The 12,744-nt window shown below is 36.9% G+C and overlaps 1 protein-coding gene and 1 long non-coding RNA gene across 4 annotated transcripts in view; both read right to left on the reverse strand.

The window, feature by feature from the left end:
• Positions 1-3,092: 3,092 nt before the first annotated feature.
• LOC127499190 (uncharacterized) lies at positions 3,093-8,832 on the reverse strand. Its single transcript, XR_007926067.1, has 3 exons — positions 8,815-8,832; positions 8,058-8,191; positions 3,093-3,245 (listed from the first exon to the last, which is right to left on the reverse strand). It is a non-coding gene; the product is annotated as an uncharacterized LOC127499190 (long non-coding RNA).
• A 556-nt stretch (positions 8,833-9,388) lies between these two features.
• Positions 9,389-12,744, reverse strand: part of LOC127499178 (NLR family CARD domain-containing protein 3-like) — a 28,866-nt gene continuing 25,510 nt past the window's right edge. For all 3 annotated transcript variants that reach the window (XM_051869375.1, XM_051869374.1, XM_051869373.1), the window contains 2 exons: positions 10,833-11,006; positions 9,389-9,945 (listed from right to left, as the gene is read on the reverse strand). In XM_051869375.1, coding sequence (XP_051725335.1) covers positions 9,936-9,945; positions 10,833-11,006 — 184 coding nt within the window. In that variant the 3' untranslated portion in view covers positions 9,389-9,935. The remainder of the gene's footprint in view (positions 9,946-10,832; positions 11,007-12,744) is intronic.

Raw genomic sequence — 12,744 nt, forward strand, 5'->3', positions numbered from 1 at the left:
ATTTGAAATGTAGGATTGTTTCTTTATTAAATAGTTAATGTATCCCTCAAGACCAGTTGGTGTAAGCTTATATAATACAGACTAGTATCTTAGTTTGTTACAAGCACTTTAAGCAATATGGTGCACTCTTTCAAGCCATCTTGTGTTGAAATTGGATTCGGATATGGGTGTGTGTGGTGGAGCCCAAAGTGGATAGTTAGTAGCTCGGTCATTCATTATGTAATAGCAGATCTCTGTAATAGATAGTGACTGTGAATGCAGTTTGTCACCCTGCCTTTCGACTCATTTGTGTAGCTGCAGTAGATAAAGCGGAAGATGTGCCTGAGCCCTGACTAAACCTTAAGTAGTAGTTTGAAAGTAAACCTTTATTGTCTCCAATCATTACAAAGATGCCAGTTGGTGTGATGTAACCTGACTAGTTGTGGAAAAATTTCAAATTTCAGTTTTAACCAGAATTATTTTGTCATGCAGAGGGATCTGTGGAGCCAGTCAATGGTCTGCTGCATGTGAAACTGCCAGAAGAGCAGGCAAACTGGATGAAGAGGGCCTTGAGGTGGTTGTTTGCAGACACAGAGAGCTACTCAAGGCTCTTAACATGAACAGGGGGAAATATTTGCCTATCCACTGTTCCTGCAGAAGGAGCTCCAAGCAGCCACAAACGGACAGCTCTACTGCACAGATATTGCTTGCAAGTATTGGCCCTACCTTGAGAAGCTGTCAGTCTCCATGTTGAACTCAGACCTTTACTGCAGATGAGATCGTTCCTTTCTGTCATGCCAAGACTCATTCAACCAAGTGTGAGGTGCTGCATATTCTTCATCATTTGAAATTGTATCTTTATTACTTAAATAATACACTGTATATGATTATAATATAAGTGCCACACTGATTTGTTAGATAATCTGGAGTGGCAAAAATCAGGAAGGTGCTGCACAACTGCAGGGGAGGAGGTCGAGATGATAAACAGTTACCTGTCTCGTTGTGCCCTCACAACCAAGAACATGACAAAATCTGGTAATTGTTGCTTATTTATATTATTTTAGGAAACCTGTCTTTTGTTCTTTCTTCTTTTTATTATTTTTATTCTTTCTGTCTTATATTTTTTCTGAGATTGCATAAGAGAAAGCTGTAAATAGTGTAATATGACAGTACATTAATAACACTGTATAACATCTCTCTTAAATTAAAACTCCATTGTCAATGCGTGGATGAACTGAAATACCATGAGCATTAATGGGACTTTCCTCCATCACATAATTTTGTTGTTAAAAGCCAGGAATGACATGCTAACTGTCCATGATATTGGGTGAACCGCCTTCATCTTGCATTATCCAGCAGATAAAATTAAAAAAAATAAAAATAACACACAGTTACTGAAAACTTATACTCAAGGAGCAAAACCTCAGCCCAGATCTGCACTATAAGCACATTCTCAGCCACACACTTTTTGCAAAACACTAAACACACTTCTCTACATTAGACACAGAAATCTAACATAATGTCACTTCTTTGTCATTTCAAGACACTGCTTTCCAAAATACCGCCCCTATAAACCAATTGATCAAACATGGCTGTCAGGTGTTCAGACACTTAGGTGCGTAACTGTAAACTCAACAATCAGGTGTAAGTAGCCTACGATAAAAAGGCAAAAGGTGAGTTTATGTGTCTTCAATGTTGCAGTAAGAGGGAGAGGGAGAAACATCATTGGCCACAGAGCTATTTTGAATGTCCCGGGACAACGTGGTGGTAACATCACAATATATGTTGCAGTCACTCAGAATGGGGTCCTCCACCAGCATGCCAACTTAGACCCTTACAACACAGCCCACATATTCACATTTTAGACAGACAACATAAAATCGTCACAGCAGAAGACCAAATGGATGCAGAGCAGATGAGATACATCGTCATATGGGACAATGTAAATTTCCACCTATCTGCTCTGGTCCAAAACTGGTTTCATAAGCATCCACAATTTTCACTCCAATACCTCCCACCATATTGTTCCTTCCTTAAACCCATTGAGGAGGGTGTTTTTGTTTTGTTTGTTTGTTTTTTGGCATGGAAGGTTTACAATCTCCAGTCCTATATCAGGATATGCCTCATTCAAGCAATGGAGAAAGCCTGTGACCGAACTGATGCAGGGTCTGTGAGAGGATGGATTCGCCATTCAAGAAGATTCTTCCCTCGCTGTCTTGCGAGAGAGGACATCGCCTGTGATGTGGATGAAGTGCTACGGCCAGATCCAGCTAGGCCAAGAGATGATGCTTAGGTGTTTTTTCTATTTTATTTTTTTCATTTAAAATCATGCTTTTGTTTTGTCTCCACAAATGTTTTTGTTCATGTACTATATTGTATTTAGAATATGTTCTGATTTTCAGTGCAAAATGTAACCTTTGGAAAGTCACGGATGTATTGAATGGTTTTACAATGTGGTGAGAAATTAATATTTTCATCAATGTGCAGTATTGATCTTGTGTTTTTTTTTTTTTTGTCAATATATTCATGTGCATTACTCTAACAATATCTCTGAAAAAATCAAACCCAGACTACATCATTAGAAAAAAATAAAAGTTACAAGTGTTTAAGGTTGAGCACAGCAGTGTGTAAATGAATCAAACAGAATCAGAATGTTTGAATCATGTGTGATCCATACGGTGTCAAAGTTGGGTTTTGTTAAATTAATGTAAAGTTTTGAATGAAGTGTTTCATTTTGCAAAAGAACTGAGGTGTTCTGCTACTTGTTTGTGGATCTGTGAATTGTGTGTAGTGTTTTGACAAAATGAGCCTTGTTTTTAAAATTGTGCTTAATCAATCGTGAAAAACTGTAAGCCTATTATGCCTTTTAAGTCATTCCATTTTTTTTTTTTCAAATTTTGATTTATTAATTCTTAATTCAGATACAAGTTTTAGTATTTCATTTAACTTTCTGAAATCTGCATACACATGCTTGTGCATCATCTTTTCTGTGTTTTGTAATTTTCATAGACGGCAACAAAATTCGACACTTGCGTCAAAGAAAATTGTGGGAAAAGAAAAAAAAAAAACTCTTGCAATCAATCAAGCTCTACAATGAGCAGGTGCCAGATGAGGAGCGCATCGTTGAGGAGAAGGTGGAGAGCGAACTCTCTGTGGAGGAGGAGACAGTCTAATATGGCCGTATCATTTCCAGCACTAGGTCTTCCTCAAGCTTCGGTCTCTTGTGAGTTCGGCTGCAGTATTTCCTAAGCAGCTGAGTAGAAGTTCTTAAAATAAAGAAACGAGGGAGACAATCTTTAGTGTGTGTGTGTCTTCCTAACCTCTTACACCTTCATAAGATGACTTTTTGAATCAAAATTTTTGCACTCTGCTCCAGTGTTGTGGCAAAAAATCAACACTGACTCTACTGCATAAGAGATAAACACATCCAATTGTCTTTAAAGGTTTTATTTCTTGCAAGAAAGGTCAGACAGTCATACAGAAACACAAGTAGCTGCAGAGTGTAAGACAAAGAACGAAAGCTTCCCCTCTCTTTTATATCTCTGACCTCCAAGGCTGAAGCCTCTGTCCTTTTACCATATTAGGAACATGTTTACCACTTCAGTGTTTTTCCACTTGTCACCCAAAGAATGCATGCTTAAACACTTCTGAGAATAACAAAATCATTTAACCATAAGCATATAAGTAAAATCATATGGAAATTATACAGAAACTCAAAATGTCCCCCACAATTCCCCCCTTTTTATCATTCATTGATAACTAATCACTACATCTACTACAATGCTTCACTAAGGTAAAAATGCATATCTTCTCAAAAAAATATGAAAACAAGCAAATTTACGTTATTACATCACATTTATACTCTTCATCTCTGATTTTCATACAAACAACAAATTAAGGTACATCGCCCAATCATAGAACTAATGATAACATCCTTCATTTTACAGACATATAGCATGTACCATCTTAGTTGTATAACATCTTTTCACAACAGATCTATTTTGTAGCCCACGATGTGTCATTGTCGAACCTCAGTGGTGATTTGGAATTCCTTGAGCTGATTTCACCTGTACACAAACCTTAGACAGGATAGAAGACATTTCTTTGCAATAGTTCAACATGTCATGTTCACACAATTCAGTTGATGCCACTCATTGTTTAGCCTCTTCCATTCCCAAAAATGGGGTCTTCCAACCTAATTTAAAATTTTCAGGCATATTTTCAGCCATACATTCATTAATTACCATCCCCCTTTTTGATGCATTTCCCATCAATTTATCTTAGTGGTTTGAGAAATGTTTCTCTAAACAACATTTGCCATCAACACTAAACTAAACTCCATCTTTAATTCTGCAACCAGATTTCCTCCAGGTTCTCTGCCTCTGAACATGTTCTGTAAAGAGTTAGAATCATGGTTATTTTCAGATAACAGATTACACACAGTCTCCTGTGTCTGCTTCGGCACTTCCTACAGAAACAGAGACTTTTTGCATTAGTTTTGTCAGCACGAACAGAAATTCAAACCACATCACCTCAAAAATCGTCTACCACCCTGAACCAATTACGGGCGTCTGTGTAGATTGTCACAATTTTGTCAGTCATCAGTTTACCCATTCCAGTGAGGGTCACAAGCTCATCTGCTCATGCCAAATAATTAGAGGACAGCAGCCCTGAAACTAACACTTCACACTCCATGGTCACAACTTATCCTTCGCAATTCAGACCTATTGTTTTGTCTCTGAAGGCAAAGCCATCTACAAACAACACATCCTCACAGTTATCAAGTGGTTTGTCTAGCAGGCCAGGTCATGGTGTACAGACCTGATCAAGGATAGTCAAACAACACTGATGTTCCTTCCCATCCTCCTTTGTACTGTGAATGTTACTAGGCTCTCTGGATAATTTTTATTGCCAGTGTGTCACTGTTTCTCTGCCATCAAGTCTACATTTTACATTTATCATCGTGACCACACATAGCTGGCAGTGTTTAAATTCAGACCCTCAGTTGAAGTTAGACAAGGGGTTTTAACCCATGGACGGCAATCTTCAATTTTCCAATTCCAATTTTCCATAAATGCTTAAACATACTAATCCAGAGAGTAATTCAAATCAACATCATAAATGACAAAAGTCATAATTACCATTAGCAGACAGAGCTGGATAACCAATCCACTTAAAGCTCGTCCCATGTTCTGTATCGTCTTTTTCATCAGATTCAATCAGAATTATCTGCTTGTCAACATTTGTCGTTTCACTTAACCCATCTGTAATGATAAAACACTCATTCCAGAGGTTAATGACATATACTCTCTTTGAGGACAGAATAGTTTCCCTAAACTAACACATACAAAACAATTCAGTCACCCTCACACTCACTCACACTAGACACACATGACTATAAACTGCTCATTTTCAAAGTTTGCTTTTGGTGTTAAAATCTAAAAAAAAAAAAAAAATTAAACTTTACATTTTTTTCCCCTGTAGTTCTTTACTTAGTTTTTACATGATCTCTTATCCCGTCTCAGAACTTATCTGCTCATGTTAATTCTTTTCTACAAAAGTCAGCTGGGTTGTTTTTGTTCTAATCTCATTGCTTTGTTTTGTTTAAGCTTTACAGACAGACAGAGTATCATTGCCTCCACCCCAGCAGTCTCTCTCTCACTGCACAAATAATCTTTTCAACAGCCTCACAAGACTGTAACTTAGACTAGGAGCATTTTTAAAGTTATCTTTAGGTTAAATGTTGAATTCACTTAACTTTCTCTTGAATCTGCAAAATCAGTCTTCATCTTTAGCCCCCACCATGTCTTGGAATTTTCCTATGCCATGTCTAATGACCTGCAGGAGTAAAACTATGATAGAGACATATTAGTTCAAAGTCAACACAGCCTCATGAATTCAGGGATTCATCGTAATGCTGAATCCTAAACGTCTATACCAGTTTTTGCCCATAAGACAACCAACATCATGTTACTAAATTTTATGGTCTCCCCAGAAATTATGGACAATCACCCCATGGTCTCAGTCGGCTCTTGAAAGCTCATTCCCATCAGCTCTTTATCAATAATCTTCTTTCCCTCAGGGTCTTGTCCCCTGACATAGTTGCTTGTCACAATGAAAAACAAGCCATCCTAGTAATGCGGTTTCTGGTGAGTGGTATAGAGGAACATTTTTGGGTCAGACTGCTGTACCTTTCACAGGTCATCCCCCCTTAATGATGCTGCTGGCCTCACAGACATCCGCTCCACTCTCATACCCATCTCACATTAAACACCTCCCTTCAGGGTAGATGCCCAGTGGCGGCGGTGACCCCCTGCCTTAGGTTGTCCCCTGTCTGGCCAAAGAGGATCTTACCCGTCATTGAGAAATCACCTCGTGCACACTGGTAACCGCTCTTTCCCATTATGAAATCTTTGACAGTTTTCTTCAACAGAATCAGGTGTTTTCTGGAGCTTAGGGAAGTTGCATTCAAGAGCCACCAGAGCCATTGGACTGCCTAATAGTGTTAAAACATGGAGACAGGTTAATGACAGCAGTATTTAATCACTAAAATCCATGAGACATCTTTGTAGCAGCAACATAAAAATGCTGAGATTATACTCAGTGAATTTAGTTATCACAATTGTCCATTCAGTGTAGTGTTCTGCTACATCTGTAACTCGAGCCATCGGCCCTGCACATGGTGGTGACTAGGATGAGACAAAAAAGTTACTGGTCATAGAATAAATTCGTCAAAATAGTCACTTCTATCATTCAAGGTCTGTATTACTAATTTAAAGACCTCTTTACACTCATTGAGTTTTCCTTTGACAAATTTAACAACTAATTGCCCTCTTCATGGCAATCATTTCTTTTAACATCTCTGTGTCCATGACTTTCAACTGAGACACTGTGCTTCACTATAAATAGCTTGTTATCACTTATGACACAAGCTCAGATAGCAGCTTTTAGCTGACTTTGAATGAGAGAGACTCTGAGGATTTCAGGACTAGTACACTGCCTTTTTATAACTTTTAACATCAAACTTTACTCTGGCCCAGCTTAAGACTTTGCCAGAAATGACATATGTATTCAAATAAACAACTGTGTTTATATTTGTCTTTTACTAACACATCAGGGAAATTAGAAATTACAAATTTCCAGTCAGGTTGAGTCTCTGTTTCAACTGGCAGTCTCATTTTGCCATTGAAACTTTTGACCATCAAAAACCAAACATTTAGAAATTAAAGGTCCTAAATCATTTTAGTTATTTTACACTGTGATAGCGACGCACTCATCTCATAAAAACATATTTGAGACTGTTCAAATATTTTTCCATAAAGTGAAACTATGTTTTTTTCTTAACATTAATTTTTGCTGCTATATTTCTCTTCATTATAGCCACTTATCCCACATTCCTCTATCAAATAGTTAATCTGCAGATGCAAACTCTATTATCCATATGGTTTCTACTGTTTTGCAGAACCACAATGTTATTTTACCCATATCTCAACTACTAGGTTGCACTGACAGCCTTATAGCTGCTTTCTCCTTCAACCATTATTATATAAATTGTAGTTCTCTAGACATCTAATGTCATGCCTCTATTTAATGGATGCAAAACAAAACTTTTTTGTAAGTTACATTCAGTTCTCCTTCCCTACATGCCCATTCTTTCTGCATCGACATTCTTTTCCCTTCTGTCTGCTTCCTGCACCCGACAATCTCTTGTCTGCTTACATTTCACACACACACCGCTTTCACACAACTTCCCCACATCGCAGTTCTCTTCTTCTCATTCCCTTACGACCTTAAGTCTTATGACACTCAACATTCCCTCTTCCCGGAAAATCATATTGTTTGATTAACTTATCTACATCTAGCCTGCATTTTTGGCCATACAATTTTCTCATTTGATAAAACACTGGTGCATCATTTTCTGCAAGCTTGCTCTGGGATCTCCCCATATTGGATCTCCCGACTCTTTGAAATTTCTGTGATGGTTTCTTGTCTTTTTCAGCAGGGCTGGCATGTGTTCATTTCAAACCCTGGATGAGACATTAGATTATTAAAATGTTAATATTTGCTACATTTCCTACTTTGTACACGAAGTTGCCTGGATCTTAAGTGTCCCAAGATCATCTTGTAGCCAGCATTAGGGTATCTGTGGTGTATTTCCACCAATATTCTGTCCAACTCCTCATTCGTAATGGAGGTGTACAAGTCACGTTTCCTAAAAACAAAGCACGTTTTAATTATAGTAAGGTATTACACACAAGTTTTACATAAAATTATATTTTAATATTTTAACAAATTCCGACTTCACTGCCCTTTAAAGCAATCACATTAGGGAGTTACTTTCACATAACCAACTTAACTGTAGTTAATATTCAGCCTAATATTTCCACATATTGTACATCAGTGTTTCTCAACCAGGGGTCCATGAACCCCTAGTGGTCCTTGACATAACGTCAGACGGACCTTATAAAATATCTGAATATGATTTTTGTATATTTTGACATTTGACATGTTCCCATAAAATAAGATAATATATCTGACTACATGAATATAGGACAAGTCGTAAATTACACTTGATTGCATTTGTTCGTCAAAAAGACATTAATGATACCAATGAGCCAATTTTATTCTGGGGTCCTTGAGGATGCTTCCAAATATGACGGGGGTCCATTACTCAAAAAAGGTTGAGATTCACTGCTGTACATAATACTATCAGTCATGCGATTGACCGCTATAGTTAAACGTGTGCAGGCCGCTCAAGGCATGGTAGCCGATTCTTTCCAAAAACATTTTAGGATTGACCTGCCTATCCATAATAAAACATTTTCTTTTACATACCTTAAACCATTATGTGCAAGTTTTCATAGGACTGTCCTTAGCGACACACCAATACATCTTGCTGTCTCTTCTGCTGGTACATCCAACGACTGGTGTTGTTCAAGAATGCTTGGAAGTACAACCATAGCGTGAGGGCTGCGGCATTCCGAGGGACTGAGTCGTTGAAAGACCTCATCAAACTTAACCCAAATCCTTCCATTTATTGTACAACCACAATTATCCGCTGCGTTTGCAACGTCTTCCCTCAACTGTAAAACTCTTTTACATATAAAATGATAAACATTTTTTTAAATTTATTGTTTTATTAAACTACATTTAAAAACAGGAATTAAATAAACAACTTTAAATATGTCTATTAAATTGCCCATATAAAAAGTGATTCATTTATATACATTTTTATGTTTGAATTATTAAATTAATCAATTGATTCTTCTTTTTATTTTTAAGTGGCACTCCTGGTCCTCCATAACGGTCCGTGTCCTGGTTAAAATTGCTTATTTCTCTGGATTTAAACATTCTTGGAAACATCTGGGACAATGTAAGTACACAAGTCAACAATATAACACTGTTCTAGTGGTTTTTGGATATCATATTTTAATCCAATAATCCCACATATTGTGCCTATGACTCAACGCTTTAATGAATGCTACCACCATTTATTATTTAAAAAAAAAGACATACTAAATACATTAATACAAATGTAATACAAGTATAACTATAATACAACTATTGTTTGTATTCCAAAAGTGAGATTGAACTGTTTTTTTCTCTCTCCCTCCATAATCATGAAAAATTAATCTTTCATTTGTCTTTGTCTCCCTCTGCTGGTAAAACACAAACACAAATATATTCAGGCTCTATATTTTCTCTATAACTTTTTGAATTTATACAGTGCATTTATACAAATAAAATGGTTAATCAATGAATGAGAAACTGTAATTTGCTGCTCTGAAATAAAAGGTGCTTCACTGCCACCTCATCAGGTCTGTCAGAGGATCGTTGAAATCTAAATGAAGTCTTAATTTATAACAGTGAAGTCACTGTATCTTCAGTCTGTTGATTCTGTTGACTGTGAGTCTCTGTAGTGGATCCTTATTCACCATCAGATGATCATGAGGAGATCAGACTGTCCTAAAATAAAACACAAACAGTCACATATGCAGTATGAAACATTACGTCTGTCACATCTTTTCCTAAGAATACTTAGCCCTAACTAGATAAGATATATCAATTCATTCTCACACATGATAATATAGCTTCTATCTGATGCTCAAAGTCACTTTACAAAATGTTATTTCTTTTTAACATCACAGAACCAAACTGTTTTAACAGAGGTGTGTAGACTCTTTATAACCACTGTACATGATTGTAAGTTATACTGTATTTTTCAACATGTCCTCTGATGTACATTCAGGATTTGTTTTGCTGTAACTTGTATTAAAGTGAAGAAATGTTTGCTAAACTTGTACTCTGTGCTGCGATTGGCTGAAGCAGATAAAGTGATTTTATGTTTTAAAAGCTATGACAATATGACAATGTTTGTGTTTGGTGAGTTTATAATGTGATAATTTTTTTCATAATGTAAAAAAAGCTCAAGATTTCATTACATTTTGAGAAAATTGTTACATTATGAACATTTTATTACAATAATAATATAATACTTATTACATTATGTGCAGTTATTACATTATGAGTTGCTACAAACCCAAACTTCAGATTATCAAACACACAGACACAGTTAAAGGGTAAAAGCTGGAAATAACATTAATATTATTTTCACAATCAGTCACAACACTATGAGCAGAATTAAACTCAATTTAACACAGTTTAAAGTTCAGAGACCTACAGAAACTGAAGCTGAATTTAAGACTCATTATCTGATGATCTCAGACACAATATTCACACACATGTGCTGTTACTGAACCTGGTACAGTTTCCTTTTATTTCTAGTGAGTAAAACAGCCATTTAAACTTTATATGAAAATATGATGATGAAAATTGTTAGAACCTATTGTTACCTTAGTGTCTGCAGTTTATAATGTGGATCATCCTTCAGATCAAAGAGCAGCTTCACTCCTGAGTCTCCTAGTTTATTCCCAGACAGATTCAGTTTTCTCAGGTGTGAGGGGTTTGATCTCAGAGCTGAAGCCAGAGCAGCACAACCTTCATCTGTGACACCACAATCCCTCAACCTGTAGAGAACAATGACACACTCTTCACTCTCTCAGATCAGATCAACAAGGAATTTCTCAAGATCATATTCAAACTAACAGTGTGTTGATAAGATGAGAGAGACAATGAGAAAAAAATGAATCAATTTAAAGACCAATAAAGTCAGTTTCCTCTGAAATCATATTCTTCTTCTTTTTGCCCCCTGAACACAATATTCAGATACTGAAACTCTGACATCAAATTCTACTACAGATTTATAATAGTGAATAAGAATAATTGATATGACATCTATAGCTCTCCTATCAACACACTGATGTGAGAATCACCCAAATACATTTTTCAGTAATACTTTCTATGAAGCCTGTGTTTATAATGCATTATAAGGATATTCTTAATGCATCATAATGCACACATAATGCCTTATAAACAACCTTATAATGTTGCATCATCTAATGAATATTCATAACAACTGTAATAATACTTAACTCTCTGTGGTTATAAATAAGAGTATGATTATTTATAACACATAATGAACATAATTTTATACACTTAAGTTATAGAGTAATATATATCCCATAGTTTCATATTTTAATTTCCCAAGTCTCATATCTTGACATTGTTTACTGAAGATCTGCACAGTATAATACTGCATCTTATGAGTGGAATTTTACTGCTTAAAGTGACTTGAGCGATGCCTACTGAACAGGAGAGCGTGTGCTGCATCGATTGTGATATTGTCATGCCACAGCTTGAAAGTCTGGATAATTCAGACGATGAGACGACACATGTATCTCACATCACCACACGCATGTGTCGTAGTGCTCTCGTGAGAAGGAGGAAGAGAGGAAATTGTTGAATAAAGTTGTTATTTTGGTTTTTTGCCACACAAAGTATTCTCGTCGCTTCATAACATTAAGGCTGAACCACTGTAGTCACATGATCTGTTTTAAATATGTCTTTATACCTTTCTGGGCATTGAAAGTGTAAATTAACTTGCTGTCAATGGAGGCCTCACTGAGCCATCGGATTTCATCAAAAATATCTTAATTTGAGTTCTGAAGATGAACGAAGGTCTTACGGGTGTAGAACGACATGAGGGTGAGTAATTAATTACATCATTATTTTTATTTTTGGGTGAACTAACCCTTTAAGGCAGTGGTCTCAAACTGCCGGCCCGCGGGCCATTTAAGGCCCCCACTCCCCCTCCACCCGGCCCGCAACTGATCTCAAAAATAAAACATAATCCGGCCCGCTAAATTATTATTATTATTATTCTCTAGTTGTCTCATACCATATTCCATATTCAAAAGAATGACATGATTCTTTTAAAAAAAAAAGCACACAGGCAGATTTGATGAGAGCTGGTTCGGGGCTTTCGTAGTTTATTTGTTGTTTGGCTGCAAAGTGCGAATGCGAACCGAAAAGTAAAGTGGATGAGGAACACAGACAGTTTCAAGAAAGATGGACATTGCAGTAATTTTTTGTTGAGTTTAATGGAAACGCTACCTGTCTGATATGCAAAGAAAAAGTCGCCGTTCTAAGGGGCCGTTCACATATCGCATCACATAAGCGGCCGCGCCGCTTTCTCCTTCTTTCCAAAGCGCTTTCGCTCATGTGGTGTCTGTCGTTGCTATGCAACCATGAGCTGCGCTCTCTACAACAAAGAATATACACTAACAAGAAGCGACACTCAATAGAACGTTCCATTGAAACACCGGCGCCCAGCAGCGGCCCTGCGTTTCCGCCATTTTGGGGTGA

Source organism: Ctenopharyngodon idella, chromosome 17 (assembly GCF_019924925.1).
Source record: "Ctenopharyngodon idella isolate HZGC_01 chromosome 17, HZGC01, whole genome shotgun sequence".
Classification (NCBI taxonomy): Eukaryota; Metazoa; Chordata; class Actinopteri; order Cypriniformes; family Xenocyprididae; genus Ctenopharyngodon; species Ctenopharyngodon idella.